The sequence below is a fragment of the Watersipora subatra genome, chromosome 7 (genome assembly GCF_963576615.1).
Source record: "Watersipora subatra chromosome 7, tzWatSuba1.1, whole genome shotgun sequence".
In the NCBI taxonomy this organism is placed as follows: domain Eukaryota; kingdom Metazoa; phylum Bryozoa; class Gymnolaemata; order Cheilostomatida; family Watersiporidae; genus Watersipora; species Watersipora subatra.
In genome coordinates this window covers 53,037,731-53,065,380 of record NC_088714.1, presented here as the reverse complement: position 1 = coordinate 53,065,380, position 27,650 = coordinate 53,037,731, and the positions used below count along the sequence as shown (strand labels likewise).

The 27,650-nt window shown below is 34.0% G+C and overlaps 2 protein-coding genes across 4 annotated transcripts in view; one reads left to right on the top strand and one right to left on the bottom strand.

Annotated features, from left to right (window-relative positions):
• Positions 1 to 25,275, top strand: part of LOC137401116 (uncharacterized) — a 29,711-nt gene extending 4,436 nt beyond the window's left edge. Inside the window, exons 3-9 of one of the 2 annotated variants that reach the window (XR_010979289.1) lie at positions 2,578 to 2,661; positions 7,088 to 7,159; positions 10,020 to 10,126; positions 11,880 to 12,035; positions 15,040 to 15,116; positions 20,207 to 20,299; positions 24,926 to 25,275. Coding sequence is in view for 1 of the 2 variants with exons in the window: in XM_068087483.1 (XP_067943584.1) it covers positions 2,578 to 2,661; positions 7,088 to 7,159; positions 10,020 to 10,126; positions 11,880 to 12,072; positions 15,040 to 15,116; positions 20,207 to 20,299; positions 24,926 to 24,991 (692 nt within the window). In the remaining variant the exon portion in view is untranslated. Of the gene's footprint in view, positions 1 to 2,577; positions 2,662 to 7,087; positions 7,160 to 10,019; positions 10,127 to 11,879; positions 12,073 to 15,039; positions 15,117 to 20,206; positions 20,300 to 24,925 lie in introns of both variants that reach the window. The other variant, XM_068087483.1, reaches the window with a different exon arrangement.
• An 83-nt stretch (positions 25,276 to 25,358) lies between these two features.
• LOC137401114 (integrator complex subunit 5-like) overlaps positions 25,359 to 27,650 on the bottom strand; it is a 74,544-nt gene continuing 72,252 nt past the window's right edge. For both annotated transcript variants that reach the window (XM_068087481.1, XM_068087480.1), the window contains exons 18-19: positions 26,479 to 26,620; positions 25,359 to 25,621 (exon numbers count right to left, since the gene is read on the bottom strand). In XM_068087481.1, the coding sequence (XP_067943582.1) occupies positions 25,530 to 25,621; positions 26,479 to 26,620 (234 nt within the window). In that variant the 3' untranslated portion in view covers positions 25,359 to 25,529. The remainder of the gene's footprint in view (positions 25,622 to 26,478; positions 26,621 to 27,650) is intronic.

The following is a 27,650-nucleotide window of genomic DNA, read 5'->3' as shown; positions in this document are numbered from 1 at the left end:
TTTATGCCACACCTTCGTTCAAAATTTAAAACAGCTCATAAACAGTGGCAAGTAATGTATGTGCCATTGGCTAAGTTTCTTTTCCCAATTAATTTGACTAACTTAAGCTAGTTTAAATATTTACTATGATAAGAGCTGTGTCTGTCTGTCCAACCGAGGCCAGAGTTGGGAAAAATTATTGCCTCTCACTGGAATCAAACCTGTAAATTTGGATACGCATATGTGAAACCAAGCACGCAATTATTAAGCCATGCAGCAATCTCGCCACACTCCGAATTAAATGTGCATATAATCATCACACGTCACGATCGCATGGGACATGTAACAGGGCATGGGACAAGCGCAAGTGTGCGTGGTAAACTACTCGCTATTAACTGGACATATGAACGATGACAGACCAAAATACAAACACTTAGATTTATATATACTGTGAAACACGGATAACTCAAACTTCAAGGGACCGAGCAAAAGTGTTCGAGTTATTATTATAGAGCGTTCAAGTTATCAGGACAGTCATAAGTGCATGTATTTATCAGTAGATACATGTACATCTACAAACTATATTGCAATCAAAAGCATAGATTGCTTGTTGCAAGTTAAAGGGTCTCTTGTGTGAAGTTTTAAATATTTTTAATCAGAAAGTATAGATATTTTTCAATCACTTGAGATTTGTTTGTTGCTTTAGGTGATGTGACTGCCAGGACGTTGTCAGATTAAAATTGGCAAAACAAAAAATACATACGTATTTCTCTACCGAGCGTTTTAACCAAGATCAATTTTGCAGTAAGTCAGTTATTACAAAACTGCTTTACTATTAAAAACCCATTATCAATTTTGCCGATATTACTTTAAAGTTATCCAAATTTTACCTCGCTTTTCTTGTGTTCGGAGGGCTTATCGCTAAGCGGATGTTTGGTAAAATTTGATTTTTGAAAACCTTTAAAAAAGTCGTTAATGGAAATATTTGCCGATGTTGGTAATAACGAGGCCTAAGAACTACTAAAAGCCGATGTTTATCTCTATGGCTTGGAATAAAGTGATATTCTAAAGCGATAGTAACAACCGTCTCGGTAGCCGTTTGGCAAAAACTGTTCGAGTTAACAGAGTTTCGGTCGAGTTATCTAAAGCCATTTATCATTGCGTGGGAACGGACCAAGCAAATCCATTCGAGTTAGCCATGTGTTCGATATATCCGAGGGCGATTTATCCGAGTTTCACTGTATATAGATATAACTTTATTAAAATATGTTCTATTTTATGTTATCACAATCATGTAACCCTTGAAGTTCCAGCATTCTTGAGAATATATTTTAGGCTCGAAATGCATTTTAAGAAAGAAAAATACTGTACTAGTGCAAAACTATTTCACATTGACCTCGGGATTGATAGAGTACATAGTATATTTAAAATTTCACTACTACTGAAGAAGTTCTCTGCAGGCAAGAAGACTGCTAATCGGTCTCTACTGGTAATCTACCAGCCACCAATTGAATAGTCTGGTCATAGTATCTGGTGGCTATCTGCACTGAAGGCAAGATTGTAAGGAATTTTTTTAACAGGTCATTTCTACAAATTCTTGAAGTATCAAAGTTGTGGAAGAGATGAAAAAAATTGTAGAAATAAATGACAATATAGAGATATTGAGAATATGTAAATTAAGATGGCTTGACCTACATATTAGACGCGTTAAGCCTCGTACTTCTGTAGTTTTACATGATGCAGAATTTCTAATGCTATTTGTAATTACTTAAAATATTTATCATTGTTTTTTGGCCGTTATAGTAATTTAAATGAAATACAATATAATCTTACAAGAATATTTTGATACTAAACAAATATTGAAAAGGATTAACTTGGCATGTCAAGGTTTAAACTTTTGCATAATGGGTTCAGCCGAGAATGTCTGTTGTATGGTGTATATACTTATGTTCAGGTGGCGTTTTCCCTAGAATATCTTGTGTAGGATATAATTTGCTATAATGTTATACTTGCTATACTATACTTGTTAACCAGGTATAAGTTGTTATGCATGTGTCCAATTTCCCTTAAATGTTGGTGCTGTATAGTTCATATTATGTTGGAGTTGTTGACAAAATAACATGGTGACAATCTTTTGGCCGTATAAGTAATGAGCAGTTATCATTTTAACCTGTTGATCTATTTGAAGGTTGACTTGCAACAAAATTTACAATACAGTTATTTGATATCAAAAGATTCACCATGTCTTACTCCGTTGTTTTGTAAGTGCAAAGTATGTGAAAATGTGATTACAAGCTCTTAAAAGCTAAAAAACGAACAGTTAATCGCAGCCACACGAGACCGCCGTAGTTTGGATTCTCTTTCCAAAACGGCTCAAATGTAACGTAGTTGTGGTAGACGGTTTCTGTTTACACTTTCCTGCAACCTTATTCGTCGAAATATTTTCACAAATATACTTCACGCATTAAATAAAACCATGTCTATTGTTCTTACGCGTCTGTTTTATCGTCATGCAAGTTTTTTTATGCAAGTTTTGCTCCTCTGCCGAATGTTTCAGAAACAGCGGCCAGGATCATGCTTTGTTTTTTATGATTGTAGTTTTACGTGATGGAGCTTGTGAAATTGAACATGCAGCTTTGGTGGATATTGTTCGAGTGATGGCCCCTCCTAATGTAAACTACGGTAAGAAATATAAATATCTTTTTATTCATTAACTGTCTGAGTTGTAAATTACAAAGTTTATTTTGTGCAACTCAAGATCGTTTTCACAAGCTTAGTTATCGTGACACCTTGTCACTTGTCTATAGAAGGTCAGGCTCTATATCATGCGGGTGAAGATCTATTTTTTAAATATCTTAACTGCTCCAGTTGTATACCATGCAAAGTAAATACCATGACATAAGAAAGCGAAGGTGAGTTGCTAAATTTAATGCAATCGGAAGAGTTGAGATCATATATGATTGCTTGGTTGATTCTAGAAGATAAAAAAAGACACAGGGCACTATGCATTTTATTTTTCTGAATGCTTACTTATAAATAAACAAAATTTCTAAATATATAAAACACTTATGAACTCCAAAGATACGACATGATAGGTCTAAAGAAAATTTTGAAAAGAACCAGAATTTGATAGGCTAGTCATTTTGCTGGTCCATAGTATCAAACCAGACATCTCTAGACAATGTGTTCACTTTGCAGTCTTATGCAAGCATAAGCCTGCGAGCATTCTAAAAAGGGTATTAAAATAAATACTCATGCACGGTATATGTAGATACACTATGTATTTATGTATGTTTGTGTATAATTGAATATATTCGTTGAATGCCCTGCATTACACGGATAATAAAAAAGTTTGGGCACAGAAGGTTTATTTTTAATCAACATATATAACATGCCCCATTCTAATTTTTAAATGATTGTGTTTTGTTTATTTCGGTTAATTGTGTTTATTTGTGTGTAATTCATGCTTTACTGGCTGCAGTGCCTACTACAGATCTACACTGATTGCAATAGTCTTATTGACCATGTGAATTTGAGCATTTCTTTTCATGTATGGGCACGGCTTTTTCTTTTGGTATTGCCTCAAGCGTAACACTAGCTGCAGTGTTAAGCACGAGGCTATGAAAAATTGGAATGTGTAATAAGTGTGCTATCAATTTATTCCATAGTATAGCCATTGGACAGTGTAGTGTAATGGATAAATGCCTGTTGGCAGAACCAGCGGTCTAAAGTTCAAATCCCATTCGCAGTGGTTTTTATTCTTACAACTTGATTGCTATAACTGGAAACACAAACAAACAGATGACAGACAGAATAAAGACAAACAATGAGATTCATAGATATAAAATGTATATCTACATCTCTATACCTCTGCATTTATATACGTATATAAATCTGAATGCTTGTCTTTTTGGTTTCATCCTTTTGTCCAGTTACACCAATTAAAATCTAGCAGTTAAAAATCCGCTTTGCAGAGGATTCCAACTTGCGACATTCAAATCACAAATCAATAAACGAGAGGGCGCCTAGCCATTAGGCTAAGCCGCCCTTATCATCACTAACACTCTTACATAAAGGTATATCCTCATCGTGATTGTGCTCGCTAAATACACATTTATTATTAATTAATATTACCTTTTACTATTACTATTTTTAGAGATTTTTTAAATGCTTTTTTTTCACCATTACCCAGTTTTTTCATTTGCAATTTTTAAATGTGCCGTTACACTCCTGTTTCCAGTTTTTATAAAGCTGTGAAAGCTAAATATTTTTCATGTGAACAAATGTATTATGTAGTGTAAGAATTGCCTCTACATTCTCTCTCCGTTTGGTCATACAAAGACAGTTCAATATTTTGTTTTTACGTTTGTACCTTTACCAGCGCAATGCTCGGCGTTGCATGGGCATTAAAATCAGCTTATATACAATGACAGCTAATGTACTTGCCTGTCATTAGACTAGCATATCACCATCGACTCAATTGAAAAAGCTTACTAATAAGAGCTAGCTACTTGCTCTCATGGGAGGGCTTAAATTTATGTTGCCTCGTAAAAAGAGCTGTAGCATACTTTCACCCACACAGTGACATATATTGCCCAACGAATCCACCAATCTCACGTAGCTAAATTGTTGAAGCATTTGCCTGGTGGATGGGAGGTTTTGAGATCAAATCTTCTGTGATATGGATTCTTCATTCCAATATTTTAATAGCTATAGCTGGAAAAACCGAACTAGAGAAACTGAATTACATACAGACACACAGACTTTGAAATTCGTATACAATAAAGCTCGGATAACTCCCCCTTGGATAGCTCGAACACATGGTTGACTCGAACGGATTTGTTTGGTCCGTTCCCACGCAACGATAAGTTGCTTTACATAACTTGGCCTCAACATTGTTAACTCAAACATTTCTTTGCCCAACGGCTACGGAGACAGTTTTTATCGCTATAGAATATTACTTAATTTCAAGCCATAGAGATAAACATTAACTTTTAGTAGTTTGTAGGTGCCATTATTATCACCATCGGCAAATATTTTTGGTCAACGATATTTTTAAAGGTTTACAAAACGTCAAGTTTTACCAAACATCCGCTTGGCAATTGAAAGCAAGGGAAAGCGTAGAAACCATCGGATTAACTGAAAATAAAATCGGCTCAATTGATCTTTGTTAAAACGCTCAAAGGGAAAAGATGTCTTTTTTTTGAGCGTTCTAACGGCGATCAAGTTTAGTCTATTTTAATCTGAAAACATCCTGACAGTCCTATTACCTAAAACAACAGACAAATCTCAAATAATAGAAAAATATTTATACTTTCTAATAAAAAAATTTCAAACTTTACATGAGAGGCTCTTTAACATGCAACAAGCAATCTATGCTTTTGATTTATATATAGTTTGCAAATGTACACGTATCTACTGATAAATACATGCACTTGTGACAATGCTCTGATAACTTGAACGCTCTAATAACTCGAACACTTTCTCTCGGTCCCATGAAGTTCGACTTATCTGAGTTTCACTGTATATAGATTAAGAGATACCAGCATTGTCCATTCAAACATTGAATGCAATGAGCTTCTGCTGCCACAAAACACTTTTGTAAACATACACACAATCCCATGAACCTCTGGATTATTTTTTCTCTTAATTTCCTTGAACTGCATAAAAACCCTTTTTGCATGATATGAAGTTTAAAAAGTTCTATATGCTAAATATGAATAAGTTTTCTACACAGACTTTTTTACCAGGGCATTCAGCTAGTTCATAAACATATATATTTATACCTATAAAATATATATGTATATAATATATATTTATACATATAACATATATACGTATACGTATATAACATATACATTTACATGTATATTGTATTATATACCATATTTTATATTTAGGAATATATATATATGTAAGTATATATGTTTGTACATATGTAAGTATGTATGTATATATGTATGTGTATGTATATATCTATGTACATGTATATATGTGTGTACATACATGTACATGTCAGAATACATGCTTGTACATACATGTCAGTATATATGCATGTATATATGTATGTACAGTATACATGAATGTATGTATATACTAGCCGAAGACCGGCGTTTCATTGGGTAATATAACAATTACCCAATAAATTTGAGTAACTTAACCCTTTCGCTGCTTTCATGTACGAATTTAGCTTTCGGCCTACTGCCAGCCATTTTACTAAAAATTGTCGATTTTGCTGCGTGATATGTATACAATGTTTTTTCAATTTCAAACTTCATCTAAAACATTAACATATTCTATGTTGCCAACATGTTAACAAACAGAGCTATACAAAAATTTCAATGTACATGTATCTATATCATGTGCATTACTAAAGCTATGTAAAACTACGATCGCTACTAAGCTAGAATGATCCCCTACAATGTTCGTTATTCTTACAAAACTAATACTTTCGCCACAATCAGAGTCAGCGCTGTCACTTTTACTATCTGAACATTAAATTAATTTTGAAGTTGATTCGGCTATAATGTCACCACGATAAGTAATTCTTCGCTTTTTAACTCTGGAGGTATTTGTGAAATCCATATTAACTCCAAATAGTTCGAACGTCAGAAAGAAAAAATGTGCGTTTTTGAGTTGGAAATTTCAAAACAACGATTTAAAATTGCTTAGCAATTGTATGCTAACTTTATGAAGAAATCTTCAAACAACACTGCCAATACCATAAAAGTACTAAAGATCGTTGGCTATGTTGTCAGCGAATAATAACATTGAGTTACTACGCAATTGCTGGGAAATCCGCAAAAATGCGCATACAGTAATTGACCTTAGACTGAAAACATGGAGGTCCCGAGTGCAAATCATGTGTGATTTATTTTTTCATTCTCAGATATAAATTTCTAAAATTTGAAAGCAATTAAAAAAACAAAAAACAAACAAACCAACAGTGAGATTTAGATCCAGACTATGGTTCATTGTATTCATGTATTTATTTATGAATTAGGGAGAAGTCCAATCAAGATTTACATTCCGTTACATCTTTCCAGATTTCAATGTAGTATTGCCAAATGTCAAATCAAAAGGTCAATGCATGCTTGTTTTGTTGCAGGATTATTGAGACAAATATCCACTCATATACTACGCCACACCAATGAAAGGTGTGCCGTCACGTGGCCAAGAGGTAAGCTGAGATCAGACCCTGTCGAGCTTGAGCTTTTTCGGACAGAGTGAAGGAAGCAAAAGATCTAATAATTTTATGAGCTACTTTTACTATATATACTAGCTGTGCTACCTGGCATTGCCTGGGTAATAAAAAAGTCTTTAGACAGACACTTGATTTGTATTTAACATGTGACACCGTTTGATAATCTAACCTTTAAACTGCATATCATGTAAAAAGTGTTTTGTGTAGTTGAAATAAACTAAGAGAAAAAAATAAAAACAACTGTAAAGGTTTTTAAACTTTGTCGAGCTACTGTAACTTTTAAATTTCATATCATGAAATTTTTTTTGGTGTATATCAAATAAATTGAAGAAAAATAAAACAACTATAAAAGGGTTTAAATGTAAATGTGAAATAAGTAGCAAGTACTAATAAAGGTATTTATATAAGTAGCAAGTAATACTAAATATGTTGACTAAATAATAACAAATCTTGCATGCAAGTGTGTGTGTATAAAAAAGGTTGGTGTTCCACCAGAAGCTATCCATCAAAACTTTGAATATGACGATACTGGTATACATCTCGATACTGGAACCTCTCGATACTGGTACAAATATAAAAATGAGATATCGTACTGTCTTTGTCTGATCGAACGGTGAGAGCATATCGAGGCTCTTTCTTCCTACAGAGATAGTACAATTGTCCGCGTAAAAATAATTGGCCTTAACCACGGATATAGCAATTGGGCTTTATGAAAAATCGAAAATAGAAGTTCAAAAAGACACGAAAAAGCATCATGTTTCATAGAAGTAATAGAATTCATAGCTTTTAAATACAATGATACTGGTACCTCCTGATACTGGTACAGATGTGAAAATGAGATATCATACTGTCTCTGTCTGACCGAACGGTGAGACAATGTCGAGGCTCTTCTTACAGAAATATTACAATTGTTCGCGTGAAAAGAATTGGTCTTGACCGCGGATATAGCAATTGAACCTTACGAAAAACCTAAAATAGAAGTTCAAGAAAACCTAAAAAGCATTGATTTTATAAAATTAATAGAAATCATAGAGTTTCAAATAACACGTCATTTAGCATGTGCATACGGTATACCGTATATGATAGTACCTTTGATCAATACGCCTTGTGTGGTTCAGTGGTGGAGGACGCGGATTGAAATCTTGCGACTGCAATCTCCGTGAGTTCAAATCCATGATAATGTGAAATTTTAAATTCCAAGATTTTAATAGCTATAGCTGAACATACATAACGACAGATACACTAATACACGGACACACAAAAAATTTTGAGAAATATATATATATAGATACATATTATACAAGTGTTGCACTAAGATATACGTGCTTACATGCACGCTGATTAGCTGTTCAATTAATTTGAAGTCAGGCTTTTATAAGCGATCTATAGGTCTTATATGAGTGTAACAAGGCCAAAAAAGTGTGGGAAATAGGACTGAAACATGCAATTACGGAAGCCAAGGGCAAGAGCTGAGCAGATTTAATTAATTAATCATGTGGCGAATCACATCAATCAGTGCATTCCTATATAGTGATGTTATTCAAAGATTTTCATTAAAAATATATTCAATGTCGGCATGAACAAATCAAATGATTTGAACCGTTGATTGACATCATGGTTTTTTTGAGAAAAAAATCCAATTTTTTCTCGATTTTTTTAAAATAAATTTGAAAAAAGTTAATGTCATCTTGATAAACAGTTATGTTTTAATATAGGTTTAACACATCTGTAAACATTCCTCTGTCATGAATTAGCAAGTGTGATGGAGATAATTGAGATAATTGAGATAATTGTAGTAGTCGACTCTCGAAACATTAATAAAGAAGGAAAATTGCAGTTAGGATCTTTGAGTTTGTTTAGTAAACCTCAAAGCAAGATGTTGAGGAACCAGTTACAGTTCCAACCTAATTTTGAGGTTGCAACTGTAACTGGTACCGTTTTCCTCACTACTTTGCTGCCTTTTTATGCCTCAAGTGGATCCATCAGCATTCTGATGTGCAATGCACTATGCAAACAATTTACGTCAGAAAGAATTAGTGAGAAATCAAAACTTAAAAAAAATTGTAAAAATCTAATAAACCAACCTAATTAAAAAAATCGATTCATTTAAACAAGTCTTGTGAACAAATTTTGTGATAATTCAATATAATTTTAAACAACAAATCTATATATATATTTCTCAAAGTATTTCCGTATGTTTGTCTGCATTCCGGCTATAGCTATTGTTAGAATAACTGTAACTGGACAGCAATGCTGATGCAACTAGCTTACTAAAATTACTAGCTTAGAGTTAGTAAGCTTACTAGCTTACTTAGTTTACAAGCTTATTTTTAACACCCGGGCAACGCCGGGAAGCACAGCTAGTATGAAGATAAGAGTTATTACTTCCTGATATTGTGTAAACTGAAGTTGAAAATAATATATTGACATATATCCAATAGAAATTGCAATTAGTGTTTCCTATGAATATATCAGTGTAATCCTTGCTTTCTTCAAATTACTAGACAAGAGAAAACTATTATCATTGCATTAAATTTTAGATGTCTTCAATGTGGTGTTTAAAACTTTCTTTTTATTATATTAATTCTGCTGCCACCTGGCGAAGGGTCTAGGCAAGCCAGTTGAGTTGAGGTAGGGCATATTTACACACCTAACCTTTGCCCTATGAATAAGTCATGCCATGTACATTTTTCCTTACTAGTAGTATGGCCAGTAATAACTAGTAAGCACAAAGCATTTTTTTGTAGAAATGGTATTATCTTTGTGAGCCCTATAGTAACTATTCAGAACATGATACCTGGTAGCTTTACCATTTCAGGCGCTACTTGTTTTGCAGGCAATCAATATATATACATATATTTGATTCATGGCGGGTTCAATGGGTTGGCACACCTCAACCTAAGGGGTATAGCAGGCCTCAACTTAGCAGCTATAGCCCAACAAGTAAGTACCATGTATGACACTTCTTTTCAGTTTCGAGCTGCATACAAACCCTAGTCAACTTTTAAGAGTATGCTTTACCTACGTTGATTCTCTTACTAAGTTGCATGTTTTAACCTGTGATTGGAGTTATTTTTCCTTGATAATGCTGGGAAGTATTAAATATTTCAGAGATAGTCTTAGCATATTTTGGTTTGAAAACGGAGAAATGAGTGTATGTTTTAATGAAACTTTGTTGCTATACATTAAAATTAACAAAAAAATTGAATTAAAGTAAAAATTTTGGAAATTGAATTAATGTAATCATATTAAAGAATTAACTTCCACGGGTACTGGCACTGTCTGTCACAGTGGAATTGAGATTTGTCCGTTACGTGTCTGTTGCCTACATTATCATTGACGAAGCCTAATATTTGACACCACATTCGGCTTGTCATTTTAGTAGAATCGTCTAACACTGGTCATCACAAAATCAGAACTGTATATATTTATAACGAGTATCTTTATAATTTCTGTATCGAAGGTTATATTTGAACACTTCAACATGTTGAAAGTTATATTCGAAATACTGATTAGACCTCAGTGGAAGTAACCAGTTTACGATTTGTGAACAGTGCAATATAAGCTGGTGTTGTAATCATTGTTGTAATATTTGCTTGCCTCGCAGCTTTGCATGTGCTGTTTTACCTTACTGCAAGAATCTTGGTCAATGCGGGCAGCATAATTATTATATTGACTTTAAAAATCATCAAAGTAATTATTGTGATGCAACATACCACAGAATCTATTGTGACGCAACATAATACAAAATTTATTGTGTTGGAACACAACGCAGAATTTATTGTAGCAACATAATGCAGAAATTGTGACAAAGCAACAAAAAATACGGTTGTTTATGTTCAACTTTCATCAGAATATCTCTGTTTTTATGCTGCCTGAGCCAGCAGAATTTTGTCGATCACTATATGACTAGTTTTAAAATCAGTTGAAAACTTGTCAAACTTCTGAGTGTCAAAGTAGTCAAGCGCTACATATTTGGCCTGCATTCTATTTGGCCTGCTTCAAGCACTCACAAAACAAATCTTTCCAATATCCTTTAAATCTGCAATGTGATTGGTTAGAGCTGCCAAACTAAAAATGTCAAGTCAAATGAGGGTCATTATTGATTAGGACTTGGGTGTTTCATTTCTCAAAATGTTTGAAATATGTATTTCGATCTAGAGAATGTGCTAATGTTATCAGTTTTAATTTATTTGCAGTCACATGATCGAATAGGATATACCATAAGTCTTTCATACATGGTCTTTAAGTTGGCTGCTTGTTAACAGATGCTCCAAAATGATAAGTAACTTGAATACTTTCTCCACCATCAGGCACACACATGAGCCCCTGACACATTTGAGCTTCCTTTGGCTAAACATCAGGCAGTCTGCAGCCTTTCAATTGATGATTTTTATTTGCCTGAACTTGACATAAAAGCTGATTTGTTTAAGCTTGACTTAAAGCAAACTTAAAAATTTTTTTTAAAAACATTTTAAATTATGAGCCAAAAATGATACATTAATTTTGAGATTTGTTTTACATAAACAACATTCTTACTACTTTGCAATGGTTATCACTGAGCAATAAAACACGAGACTGATAATCAGTGTGAAAACTTATTGTTAACATCCCTTATATACTGCAACAGATAGATAAATTAGTAAAGAGTATGTTATAATGTAAATAACCAATGATGTATAATATTGAGTTTTAGACACCACCAGTTCTCTGGAGGACGAACTCTGCTGTTTTCGGTCAAGCCGACTATCAAGCTGAGCATCGTTCAACTGTAAATATTACAGTGCCAGCTGCAATGCTTACTGCAGAGCAAGTTTTTGATGCTTTAGACAGTCGTGGAGGAGTTCGTCATGTGAGGCTATATTTGAATAGACAAAGGTTTCCTAGTGGTAAGAAGTGATAAAAGGAACAAGTATTTCAATTTGGAACAAAACATTCCTTTCAAAACAACAAAGAAAATGTTGCACTAGAAAAACTTTCACAGATATGGCAAACTTTTGAGATTTTCATGGAAAATTATCCATTGCTGACTTCAAAATTTTAAATCAAGAAGTATTACTTTTTCACGTTAATAAGCATTAAAGAAAAAAGAGATTTGAAGAAAAACCATTAAAGAAAAGCAGACAAGTTCTTATTCAAAACAATTGTTTCACTAGTGTTTATTGAACTTGTGTGAAAAGGTGTTTGTTGCTAATATAAAAAAAAACAACTTGCAAATTCTTTACTATGCCTGCAGCAACAACCATTGAAAATCCGCAAACTTTCACCAAAGTCAAGATATATGCCATGCTTTTTTATTTAAGCGTTCCGTTGCCAAACAGTCAGTCATAACCTCTGCATGCTGGTGATTTATATTAAACTCAGCGTTAACATATTTTAGAAGCATCGTTTTATTTGATGGAATAACAAATAAATTACTGCTTAAAAAATTAGCAAAAATGAAAATTCTTGTCTAGGTATATATATATATATATATTTTTTTTTTTTAAAGAATTTTTTTTATATAATTTTCATTTTTTTTATAGAAAAAATGTTCTACATATGGTTCTACATATAGCTATAAAATTACCATTAAACTGTTTATGCCGAACAATGATGTTGACTTTTATGACAAGCCTGAAAGCCATGAAAACACATAATTGCAGTCACATGCAAACATCCTACATGACTAATTAGATTACATGTCAAGTATTTGACATCATTTCTTAGTGGTGCATAAATTTGGAACTTTTGATAAGTTATTAATTAGCGCTGAGCAAATAAAAGCTAGTGCACAAAACATTTTACCTTATGTAAGTTGGAACTTGAAAATTTTTTGATTTAAAACTTTGTGCTGTGTTTTTATTACTATTTGCCATGGGCTTTGTTAGTTGTGTGCTAGTAGTGGTAACCGGGGCACCGTCATACCAAAAATATATCACTCCATACCAAAAATCACGAAATACTTTAGATTTCCGATACTTTGCTCTGCTGCTTTTTATTTCTGTAAAACTCATTGAAAATACTTAGACGTATCACAAATGTATTTGTTTTTCTCTTAGAAATCACAATTTTTCATCACTTTGGGTTTAAATAACATAAAGGGCTATATTTATACAATAAATCGCCATTGTATGGGTTCTGTCATTAGTACAAGTACATAAACGTATACTTCATATGGGATAAACTGATAGATGGAAAATAAATAAAATTGACGAGAGAATAGGAAGAATAACTTAAAGGAAATGCTCACTTCCAGCGCAGTGCCTAATGGGTCAGCTATAATTTTTTAAAAAACATTTTGCTAATTTTTTATCAATGAGAGTTCATCTTTCGGGTTTCAATAAAACCATTAAACTACCAAAGTTTATTGGTAATCCCACGACCAAACACGAGCGGAGCGATTGGTTGGGATATTTATGATAAATGCACATGTGCACACAACTCCCGAAAAAATTATCCGTTTACGGCTGTCACCAAACCCTTGTAATGAAATCTCATCAACAAATTTAACTATTTTTCTGTGAAGTCGTTTAAGTATAATAATGATACAAAACGCATATAAACCTATTTAAATATATTACCAAGCCTTTGAAAGAGTACCGCAAATTCCTAAAACTAACCCATCTGATCGGATTATACATAAATAGACAGATTTATTTGGCCAAAAATCGTTATCAAAACTTGCTAAGCCTCACTTTTATCAAAGTTAAAGATCGGAAATTAAAATGCCGAGCGACAGAGAATAGAACGATTAAGTCATGCGCATTTCACGAAAAAAATAACGTGCACATTTCACCAGTCTATAGCATTGTCAAATTGCCGAAGGTTTCTGTAATTAACACAGAAGTACTGAAATCGTTTCAATTTTGCCGAGTTCAAAGTAACTGACATTTTAGACACTTTTGCGTACTTTGGTATTCTAACTGATGTCCAACGCAGTGTAAGTAAAGGAAATGACGATGATATGAATATGACGACGATTTTTATGAAGTTATTACGATAGTTAATTATAAGTTTGGATGACTACAGAACAATGACTACGTAGTACAGATTTTCTAAAAATCTATATAAATATCACAACTTCTTGATATTATTAGCTATGACGTTTTGAAATGTAAACAAAATTGTGCATTGGTTTTATATTATTACTATATTAATAATATTGGTTATTCTAATAATATCAGTGAATTTTACTTTTAATATTGGCCAATATTGCATTTCTCCTATTGCAGGGGGATAGATATAAACATATAATCTTTTCTTTTCATTATTGCTATTTGTTGTATATAATAACACCCACACCCAGTACATTACAGCTACCATTGCATTTATCCTATTGCACTACAGTGCTATTTGACTGCTAATATTGCATTTCTCAACCATCAGTACCCTTTCTTTTTTCCAATATCACTTTGGTCGTGGGCTGTATGACAGTGGAATATCTAGTTTATAATATATTCTATTAGACTTGTCATACTAATAATTGATATGGTTACTAGTATGATTAAAGTATCCACAATTTTTTACCATTTCAGTTATGTTGATTGTTGCATTTTGGTACTTGTTTAGTTTGCTTGCTTGATAATATAACAGCAACAAGGGAATCATTTGATAAAGGAAAACGGAAAAAATTTTTCCTCAAAGAATCCTGAAAATTTATAATCCTAAATTTTTTGAACAGTAATTCAAAAATTTGAGTATTCCTCAAATGGGTTAAGCTTCTACCAAATATTAACAGGTAATTTTACTAAGAAGCCTTTTTGCGGAAATGGGCAAGCGGCACACTATCACAATCGCATTGTTGAATGACCTTGTTCTGACGATTGTATAAAGCTAGTTGGATAGTTTTTTGAACCAATCGTCTGCTGTTGCAGGTACAGGAGAAGCGCAGTTCACAACACGAAACGACGCCCATGGAGCAGTTATTACCCGGAATGTGCTGCATGGACAGGTTGGCTTAGCGCTATTAAATGAACATCTTGAACTGTTGTTTTTTGGAGTGCATGAGTGCGCAACTATAAATAGAATGAATTAAAATGTTGAAGTTTTATCAAAAGTAAAATTCATATCTGGCTGTTTCTTAAGTACTCAAGGTTTCAATATAGCTTTTTTAAGTGATGTGGGCAGATTTGCAATAGCTATTCAAATTTTCATTCCAGTTTTCAGCACCCCTTTTTGCCGCGTGCAAATTTTTTATATTTGGATTCCAAATTGCTTAGGGGCTCAAGTTTTCCATATACATATTTCTCAAAGTATGTCCGTGTTTCGTCGTATATCTGTTGGTTTTCCAGCTATAGCTATTATTAGAACAGCGGAGTTGGACAACAATGCAGACGCAAAGTCATGGCTTACCGTCATTGGAAGCCTAGCCTTATTAACTACCTTAGTGGAATTATCTATTGGCAATATGCCAAGCTACTAGCTTGAAAGGTACAATTGTTTGACAAAGTTTGAAAACCTTAGAGTTGTTTTTATTTTCTTTTAAATTATTTCAACTACACAAAACACTTCTCTCATGATATGTAGTTTGGGAAAGTAAAAATAGGAAACGTTGTTATATGTTAAATACAAATCACATTTCTGTCCAAAGACCTTTTTATTACCTGGGCAACGCCGGTGGTACAGCTAGTTGGTATATGTACCAATAATTTGAATTGGTATCTTAATAAAGTTGCTCGCTGGAAAAGACAAATATTTAGCTGTGCATTAACAAGGAGACCCGCTTATAAATACTTATAGCTTATAAATAAACGAAAGAGATGTGGTAGCTCCTTTTTCGTCTTTTCATAAATTGCTCTGCTCGCAAGGCTACAGCTAAGGGGACATCTAGCTGGCAGCTTGCTCGTGAAGTGCCCGAAGTTTTTTTTCTTACGTGGGCACCACAGGGTTCTCCATGCAATAATAGTATAGGTACTAGTAGGTTACCATACAGGGCAATATTATTAATGGAGTTACATTTCACAGAAGTTGTCTTTTCATGCATTTTCGCAGACTATTCCTGGAGGAAGATATTGCTAAATTTAATTAATAAATTAATCTGTAAATCTGGCTAGCAATAGAATGCAAAGCCTTCACATGCGTATAGCATGTGGTTAACTTTCTAGTTCACTTTTCTATTCTAAATGTAAACGTATCTGCAAATCAAATCATATTTGTACCATTATTTCTAAATCAGAATCATCATTGACAATGTCATCAATTTCAGTATTATAAGTTGTTAGATGGCTTTTATTAAAAAAACAGCAAGGGCAACTTTTGAGATGACGACGCTAAGCTGAATTCTGAAAAAATGGTGACAACCTTGAATAGTTTTGTTAAGAACTTTAATGTTTTGATAAAGGGTGCAACTCAAACTTCCAGATAGGATTACAAAAGAGTTTGGAACTCAACTATGTTTACTGACCTAGGCCTGGCGACTAGTTTTTAAATTTAGGTAGTAGTTATTTTCTTTAAAAACACTAACAACTCTAATTAATCGCTGATTTTGACCATCTGCCTGCGAATTCATGAATTTTCACATCATTGACTAGTATCACTGTGTAGGGTATGTGATTACCACTCAGGTAGACAAAAAATTACTCAGCTATCCTTATCCATGGCCTACTAAGTTGTGGTCGGAAGTTGGGTAAGCCTGTATCACATGTAGATCCCGCCGTCATAAACATGTAGTTACATAAGAACAAGTAGTCCTAACTGTATGACAAGGTTTTTAAGCAAATATCGGAAAACCTGTATTTGAACGGCACCTTTTATTGAAGGTCACCTTTAATTAAACGCCATCATAAAAGAAGGGTTGAAAAATAGAACACCATGGCATTCAAACAAAGGTTTTACGGTGTGTCTGTTAGGATGCCACTATGCTGAGGTGTTAAACCCAACACAACCCTAGTATATCTACAGTATATGCACAGTATATACACAGTGTATACACAGTATATGCACAGCATGTCCTTTTTGAGCTGCTAAATATTGTTAATCATGCGATGTTAATCTTTTGGACTCCAAGAGAACTCCAAAAGCATGCCTTCTCACATAGCTTCTTTAAAGGTTGACTTGCAACAAAATTCACACTACAGTTATTTAATATCAAAAGATTCACCATGTCTTACTCGGCTGTGTTGTAGGTGCAAAATATGTGGAAATGTGATTACAAGCTCCTAAAAGCTAAAAGTGAACAGTTTATCGCAGCCATCACGAAAAGGCCGTAGTGTGGAATTTTTTTATTTTATATTTTTCTCAAGCATTTTGATCATCGCTTCGACACGTGATGTTATCACGGGAATTGTAAGGTCAATAAAAGGCTCAATATAAAATGTCTCGTAGCATTAGTTTATGCCAAACACTTCAAGTTTTACCGAAAAGCCCATATCAAGTATAGATGCTCACTACTTTACAGTTTTGTTTCAGTTTGGTCTACCCTAGGACACTTATATTTCGCTAGTATTTAGTTTCGTGAGTAGCACACAGAGTAAAATTTCGCTGCAACTTAATTTCGCAGCTCTGATGAGTGCGAAAATATAGTGATGTGAAAATAAATACAGTGGAACAAACAAATTAGATTCCTCAGGTCCGGTCCTCTAGTAAAAAAAGTTTTTATATTTGCGACTAGTTTGTATTTGTAACCCGCAGGTATAAATGTATGGCAGAAATCGATAATTCAACGTGATCGCTTGCTGCCATTTGTTTCTTGGACTATCAATGACGTCTCGGTCCTTTCCGTCGTGATCGATATGGTACCAATATTAGATCTCAAGTATTTATAGCAAGCGATGGCCATGGCACGTTTTGAGTTCACAATATTTCAAATTTAAAAAAAATCAAATACAGTACATGTCTCATAAAAAAGAAAATAGATAACAACCAACATCACAACCAGAACTGTATAACATGGTTGGACCTGGTGAGGGTTGTTATCGTTTTTGGTTGGCAGTAAAATTCATCACTACAATAAGTATTATTTAATTGTATGACTTCACCTACCAGACTTTCATCCTCATCAGTTACAAATTCGGTGACTAAACTGATATCATCATCTTCTTCGTTTGTCTTGGCTTTTCCAAAAAAACTTGTTATCTTAATTTGCTTTGCCATGCTGCTCATTCGGTGTATTAACGAATTTACTAGAAATTTCCCAATGAGCTCAATCACACACAAAATTATCTGCATTTCTAATATCACGATTTTGTTGTGGATATCAATGAACTACAGGGCCGTATTCCCTTGGACAGCTGGCCGGCTAAGACGCCCCAACTTTTTAGGAATTTCATAGTCCAACGGCTATAGAAACGTTTTTATCGCTGTAGAATATCACTTTATTCGAAGCCATAGATACAAACATCAACTTTTAGTAGTTCTTAGGCGTCATTATTATCTTCATCAGCGGCAAAATATTCTTGTTAACGACTTTTATAAAGGTTTGCAAAATATCAAGTTTTAGCAAACATCTGCTTGCCCATATCCTACTTAATGAACTTGAAATAAAATCGGCAAAAATGATCTTTGTTAAAACGCTTAAAAGAAAAAGATGTCTTCTTTCTGAGCTTTTTAACTGCATACAAGTTTTGCCTGTTTTAATTTTAAAACGTTTTGTCAGTCACATCAGCTAAAACAAAGCAAATCTCAAAAAATAGAAAAATGTTGATACTTGCCAATAAAAATTTTTAAAACTTCACGTGAGAGGCCCGGCTGAGGCCTTACATAAGAGAAACCTGTTGGGAGCTTACAGCACCCCCCCTCCTTCTCCACACCCCAGATGTTCATAACTAGTCGTCTAACATTAGCCCCCCAACTTGCAACCAGTGAATACAGGCCTGTGTAGAACATAGCTATTTAATTTCGAATTTTCGCTAGTTCGTTATGATAGTTTAGTTTCGCGCATGAATTTTTCGCGTGATGATGACTCCGCGAAAACGCGAAAGTTAGATGCCGCGAATACTTAAGTGTCCTAGGGTAATCATCTAGTCGTAATCTGATCATGTGTCCCATACTTCCTACCAAACAGCGCAAATAATTTCTGAAGCATTTTTCTACTATCACACGTGATCAACAGGCTCCTCATGTTTATCAGAGGATGATATGCTATTCTTCAAGCTAAGGTTAAAAAATTAAACGAATTTTTATGGTAAGTTTTGAGATATCAGTGCTCAAAGTGACAGCAATACAATGATGATGAAACAGATGCGTAAGGGCAATAGCCATGGTTTTATTGAATGCGTGAAGTATAATTGTGAAAATATTTCGACGAATGAGGTTGAATGAAAGTGTAAACAGAAACCATCGTGTTCAACTACGTCCCATTTGAGCTGTTTTGGAAAGGGATGTCGATCTACTGCGTTTTCGTGACGGCTGCAATAAACTGTTCGCTTTTGAGCTTTTAAAAGCTTGTAATCACATTTCTACATACTTAGCACCTACAACGCAGCAGAGTGAGACATGGTGAATATTTTGGTACCAAATAACTGTAATGTGAATTTTGTTGCAAGTCAGCCTTTAACTGTTTCGATATGCAGTGACTTGACAATGAATTATGAGTTCTATTAACCTATCTACATTCAGGTGTTCCTGACTGTTCACCATTTCCAACAAATATTGCTGGCAGCAACCATGTATTAAAATGGTGGAACCAACGTCGAGTTCTTTATTACATATCTCGAACTGAATATCCCCGGCTAAAATAAAGCAGAATGTTTCATCATGATTAATTGGTGCAGTGTCATTTAATGATGTCTAAACTTCTTGATGGCAAATTACTGTGATATTTAGTGTCTTGTTTTTACATGTGGAGATTCAAAATAGTGCATTGTGTATCTTTTCAAACAAAAAAAACTAGTAAAAATCATTCAAATTTTTTGATTATTTCAACTGGAATGCCTTACGTGAGTGCTGTAATAGCCTTTCGGCACACTCATTTGCAGTCCAACAAAGGTTAAGATTGCAGATTTACGGGTTCGCGCTTGTTTGACTTAGGCCTATCACAACTACCTGGTTCAACAATGGTCTTGCCCATCATATATTTATGTTTTAAAACCTATGTTTGAACAGGTGCAAATCACAATAGATCCAATGCTGAACCTCCCTGCATCTTGTGATATTTGCCGTGAGCAAGCTACCAGGTTCTGTATACCAGCATATCAGGTATAGTACATTTACTTGCTATATATTCATGGCAACACTGGTAACTGTCGCCATTTCAAATTGAGAATTGAATTTGTCAAGTCAATAAAGTAAAGAACTGTATGCAGGACTGTTTTAAAATGATAATCTACAAAATAATAAATAAATGATTTAGCTTGAATTAACAATAAAAATTGTACTTCAATTATTCATGCCTATTCTTTGAAACTTGAAAAACTTTAACATTCAAAATACGAATTATCATTGACCTTCATTGCAAATTACTTGTGTGTATATATATTTTATATCTATATACATTATATATATAAATCTCAAAGTCTTTCATCATCTGTTTGAATATCTGTCAGTCTGTCAGGCTATAGCTATTAAAATTTCCCTTTCTGCTGGAATCCAACTCACGAAGATTGCAACCACAGGTCTACAATCCAATTCTGTATCTACGAGACTGCCCAGGCTCTTACGATTCAAAAGCCTTACTATATACGCTATACACCTTTTTTCTGATTTATATGCTAAATGACATAATAATCAAAACTCTATTAACTCTATGAAACTCAGTAGATTTTCTTAAGAGTTTTTAATTTAAACTCCGTTAACTCTACAAAACAAGATGCTTTTTCGGCTTTTCGTAAACTTCTATTTTCGGCTTTCCGTTTGAATTAAATGAAAAATCGGTAGAGGCCAATACTTTTCACCCGGACATTTGTAGTATCTTGAGTAGGAATAGCCTTTACATTCTCTCTCCGTTGGGTCAGATAAAGACAGTCCGAGATCTCATTTTTACATTTGTGTACCAGTATCGAGAGGTACCAGTATCGTCGTATTTAAAGTTTTGATGGATATCTGCTACTGGAACAGTAACCTTTTTCTATATACACACACTTCTATGCAACAAATTGTTATTATTAATTCAACCTATTCAGGATTTTTATTTTATTTTCTCAGTTCGTATTAATTGTATCATTGCCAAATCATCTTTTCTTGTAATCGTAGCAAAACAGACTTAATTTAGCTATTACTTGCTAATTATTTCATATTTACATTTAAACACTTACAGTTGTTTTATTTAATTTAATTTATTTGACCTGCTCAAAACATTTTCCTCATGATATGAAGTTTAAAAGTTACAGTTGTTTGACAAAGTTTGAAAACCTTTACAGTTGTTTTTATTTTTACTCTTAATTTATTTCAACTACGCAAAACCCTTTTCTCATGATATGCAGTTTGAAAGTTATAACAGCAAATGTTGTTATATGTTAAATACAAACCAATTTTCTGTGCAAAGATTTGTATTACTCGGGCAATGCCAGGTATTCATTTAGTTTATATATAAATCTCAATGTTTGTCCATCTGTATGTCAGTGCTTCTGTCTGTCCAGCTATAACGATCAAGTTTTAAAAATGCAAAATTTGCTGTGAACCGGATTTGAACTCACAACCTCTAACGCTGCGGACATCTATTTATCCAATACACTTCACTGCCCAATTAGCTATACCATGGAATAAATTTGGCGCATACTTGGAATACATGCTAATCTTTCATGGCTTCACATTGAACACTGCAGCTAGCTTTATGTGTGCAGCCATACCCGAAGAAAAATTCGTGAAGCCATGCCAGAAGAAAAATGCATGCCCATGAATGAAGAAAAATGCGCAAATTCATACAGCCAACAAGACTTGCATTCAGTACATATCTGTAGTAGGTACTGAAGCTGGTCTGGTATGAATTACACAGAAATAAACACAGGAAACATAAATAGCACAGTTCACAGAAATAAACAAACACCTTGATTTAAAGGTTAGAATGGTAAATGTTGAATATGTTGGTTAAAAGTCAATTTTCTGTACAAGAAATTTTTTATTACCCGTTCAACATCGGGCATCCAGCTAGTATATCTTTGAGTATAAATCTCAATGTTTGTTGGCGTCCGTTGTTACTTGTCGGTCCAGTTATAGCTATTAAAATCTTGGAATGAAAAGCTCAATTCATACTGGATTTCAACACACGAAGATTGCAACTATGTTTCTAAACATGCATTTACCATAAGGCTATGCAGTTCTTACATACCCTAGGACACTTATGTATTCGCCTCATCTAACCTTCGGGTTTTCGCGGAGTCATCTTCTCGCGAAAACTTCATGAGCGAAACTAAACTATCATAACGAACGAGTGAAAACGCGGAATTAAATAGCTTTGTTCATTGATACTGTAGAATGGAATTTTATAACGACATTTATTTTAACGTTTTTAACGACCACTATCATCATTAAAATATAAACCAACAAAATAATTTGACTGTCAAAATTTATTACGTTATTATTTTGCAATTATTTATGATTATTTTTCCATTAATAATGATTTATGATAAGAATTTGATGTCAATGCACACGCATTAGTAGCGTTATTGTTTGTTGGGGACATCAATCAATGCAGTGAGCACCGTGTGTTGAAAGAAAATAAGACACACTGACACTCATTATAGTACTACACAATCAGCATGGCCCTGGAAAGGTTTGGATTCACCACTGACACCTCTTCAATAACTTGTAATGATTCAGAAGATGAGGCAGTAGAGAAAGAGTTAGCTCGGATAAATAACACTAATAAAAAGGAAGAGAAGAAGTTATATTAACTACCCACTGTGCTAGTATCTGTAGCTGTAGTATTACTAGCAGCTGTATCATGTATGTATTTGTATACAACTTGTAATTACTGTAATAAAGATGTTCAGCAATTATTAGCAGCGGTTGAGTGTTTGGGAAAGCGTTAAAATTAATACCTATACACAATACGGTTGATCGTTAAAATTAAAATACTTCAATATAAAAACAAGCAAAATTGTGACAAAAAACGTTAAAATTTTCAGCGTAATTAAATTCCATTCTACAGTAGTCCAAGAAACAAATGGCAGCAAACGATCAAATTACATTATTGATCTCATTCATGCAATTCTACCTGCGGTTCACAATTATAAACTAGTCCCATAATGAAAATTTTTCTTACCGGCGAATCGAACCTGAGGAATATAATTATGTTTGTTCCACTGCATTTATTTTCACATCGTTATATTTTCGCACTCATCAAAGTTGCGAAATTGAGTTGCAGCGAAAATTTACTCTGTATGCTACTCACGAAACTAAATACTAGCAAAGTACATGTATAAGTGTCCTAGGGTATACCATATACTCTTTTGTGCTGTCTGTGATCTCCTTCACTATTTTAACCAATGATTATGATCAGAACATTATAAAGGCAAAATAAACATAGAAGGGAAATAATGAAGTTTCACTGTGCATTATTTTTTATCTTAGTTTAAGTATATTTCATTTAAATTCAGTTTTGCAATAATTATACATTTGCATTTTCTGACCAGACGTCTGGCACCTTTTTCCTTCCCCGTCAATTTCTTGCTTCCTTGAAATGTGGTGTTGAGAGAGCAACGCTGTGTGGCTTGGCTAAATCTGTCATGGCCTGTTTGTCTTTGCCTTTGCACAGAGACCTGAAAGGCTTTGGTGTTGATCTCGTAACATTGCCATCTATTCATATGATGGTGTAATACCGGTAAGAGTGTACAACAGGTACACGCTTCTAGTAAAATGTTTGTAACACCTCCAACTTTTTGCTCAAACCAATGATTTTACATAAAAATGAGAAAACAATCTGAAATTGAAATAACTAATTTATATATAAATGAATGTAATTTTTTAAAGCTATTGGTCCAAACAGTACTTTTGGATACTAAATATGTCATTACCTATATTTTTCTGAAATTGATTAATTTTTGAAAATAATACATTTAAAAATCTTTCATCGAGGTAGACACTTGGATTGAAGTGTGGTTAACATTTTGAATAAAATACCTTTTATTCATTTTGTATACAAATGTCTTTTATTTTTGTAAAGGTTGTATTTAAAATCGAAACAATTGGGCTATAAAAATAAAAAACTTGAAAGAGCTCTCGCGGACAACTTTAAATGATAGAGACACTACTGGCCCACGGGCCTTGAGTTTGGCATCTGAGCTTTAGATCATCTTGCTATGTAGCCATTCATAAGGTAAACTGTAAGCATTGCAAAAGCGTACATCTAGTTGTTGTTAGGTGCTTATGATTACTGTTAACAATGCAGCAGCAAACCAAACATAAGTTATCTAAGACAATCAATCAAGTTTTACTGCAACTAAAAAACTAGTTCGCCATAGTAACTATGTTCTAACATGCTCGGAGGTATGGACTAAGTTTGAACAATGTGACAGCTAGTTTTAAGAAGAAAAAGGGACTAGTCATTTTTGCTTGTCTGCAGAAAGAATGCGATGAAATGATTGTTTGGCATATCACTGGCACTTACTGTTGTGACTTGCGCCAGAACTGGCTGCTTGGATGCGAGAGACTAAAGCAACAGACTTGTTGGCCCGTTGCCTATACCTTATTGTTGTTAAAAATTGTGATTAGAGTGTCTTAGAGAATTTGGTTTGCCTTAAGTGCGTACATAGGGGTAATAGTAAACAAGCTAAGCCCACTGAGCTGCCGGCCAACATGTGGCAAGCATTCATTCCATTGGGATCTTGGCGATTTGTCTCCATTTTCATAAATTAGCACATTGATTGATTTCTAATATCTTTGCAGTATTATTGCGTGGAACACTACAGGAATGCACACATGGGGCACCATGACAACGATATCGAACTCTGATGAACTCTGAGGCTGATTATTCATTCATGAAGTACTTTCTGCCGGCCAACCACACTCCTTACTGTTGCAACATGGCTGTCAGCACCGTAATACCCGTATTAAACACCGGAGCAACATTGCATCAACCATGATATTTTAAAGTCTGTTTCCACTTTTATTCAATCGTAAAATTTTAACAATGTTCAATACTTTTTTTATCTTTTCTTGTTAATGTTTATTATGTACACTATTGCACAGTATAAATAGACAAAGTACAACTCATCTCTTCACTTCTTCTGTTTATTGCTTACAACTATAACTGTGTGTCAGCGTAAATTGCAATAACACTTGTGTATCCATGTACACCACCAATAGAACACATAATAAATTTCAGTTACGTGCAATTTATTTTAAAACTGCTTAAATTCCAGTCATTCCTTAGCTAGTAGATAAATATGTGCTAAACAATAATGAATTAAAATCAATCTAACACGCTTCTAGCCAATTATTGACATAGGCTCAAACCATTTCGGACCAGTAGAAGTGCCTCACCCCGACATCACTCGACTACAAAGAACTTGAGGCTAACCTCACACAGTTCACTGATATTCTGCTGAACTATTGACTGAATCGTCTTTAGGTCATCATCATCTGTAATAACAAAGAAATATTTTCTGTGGCATCACACATGAAACATTTTTTCAATAAAAATGATTATAGACTGCCAAAAAAGGTGGCATATACATGTATATATTAATCTATATCTATATGTACTTCTCAAAGTTTTTGTGTATGTGTATACGCGTGTTCAGCTAGAGCTATTAAAATCTTGGGAAAAAGGATTTGTATAGCAGATTTATTCTCAGTACTTCCCATTTGCCAGTCGACTGCCTTACTGAGCCACAGCTTGATCAATTTGCTAGGCAATATATGTAGCTATATGGAAGCAAGTAAGCTAGCACTTTAGGTCATGACATAAAGTCATAGCTAACTCCGTAAAAGTTGTAGCTCTTGTTAGTAAGCTTACTCAAATTTTCAATAGGCAATGTCCCAGGCTAATAGCAATTGGCAGGCAACTCTCAATATCTCTCAATGTTTATAAGCTGACTAGCTATGCTACCCGGCGTTGCCCGGGTAGTAAAAAAAAGTCTTTTGACAGAAAATTGATTTGTTTTTAATATATAACAACATTTGCCATTCTAACTTTCAAACTACATATCATGAGAATATGTAGTCCGAAAAGTACGGTAAATCTTTTGGTACTAATAGAACTAAAGATGGCCTGGAAGGTTTCCAATGCACCATATAGAGTAGACACTTCAGTTCATGTGAATACATCTCTGATCAAAAAAGAAATTTTGTGAATTGTGGATACTAGAACCCAGAGTCTAGAAACTGCTTAAAATGATTGGCACTTAAAACTGGTGGAATGATTGAAAAGTGGCAATTGAGAGAACAACTCCCACCTTATGGAAAATTTCTTCAAGACCTCTACAGGTCTCACTTACCTAAAGAGTCTCGACTGAGACCTTTCTGTAGGCTGGACTGTAAACATCTGCAAACTATTTCTAGTAGCAATTTCATCTCATAGGCAGCAATATGAGGGAACAACTCTGATATGTAGACCAGAGGTCGGGGCAAAAGGTCAGCCTGAAAGAACACCATGATAGAAAACTGAATTGAATAGAATCAACTACATATTCGAAAGGCAGAAATACCGTGCCTACCAGTTGTGTGAGGCTGCAAGGCACGATGATAAATATAATCTGTCATTAATGAATAACAGGTGGCATTCTGTATTAAAACATAACATAACTAAATTGCTTAATATATATTTTTAAATTCAATTTAAAGTAATGTTTGATTGTTTAGCGTAAAGTAATTGTTTAATATATATTTATACATAAATTATTAAATTTAACACTTGGAAACCTGGGTCCAACATCATTTGGGGAAATTTTTTTCTGCCTTATCTTACACCTGTGTAAACTCAGACTCGTATTTTCGCTTTGTTTTTTCTGTCCTTTTAGTTTATATACGATTACGAAATTCTGATCCCTTGTGCCAAATACATTGTTATTATCATTGCGGAGCTTCAAGTTGATTGTACTATTAGTTTTGGAGATATCGCCGAAATACCAAAGACACATCTAACCGACCGAGAAATAAAAAGAGTCTGAAGACAGAACATTAGTTTCTAATGACACACTGATTGAAATTCTTAGTAATGAAGGATCAAAAATTGACAAAGCTAATGAACGCCTTCTCCTCAGCAACAGGAGCTTTACAGTAACGCTATTTGAATGTTTTTTCATAGCAAATATACACACTTCATCAGACTCAGTGTACATCATTGTGAAACATCAAGTGAAACATCATTTTCTTGACAGAACGCAAAAAAAATTACTTGATTACTGTTTTTTTCATTGAGTTCTACAAGCTTGGGGCTTCAAAATGATCTTCAGTTCAAAAGCAATTGAGCTATTCGAACTGCTTTCACAGTTGACGGATAGTTGTAAATATGATCTCAGGTCAGATGACTTGCTTGCATACACAAGACTAAGTTTAATGGGTTAAACATGTGAAAGGCCTCAATAGAAAACAAGAGTTGATGCGAGACTTATCCAAAAAGTTTAATGTAAACATTTCCTAAAATAGTCCCAGCAGAGGGATATGAGAA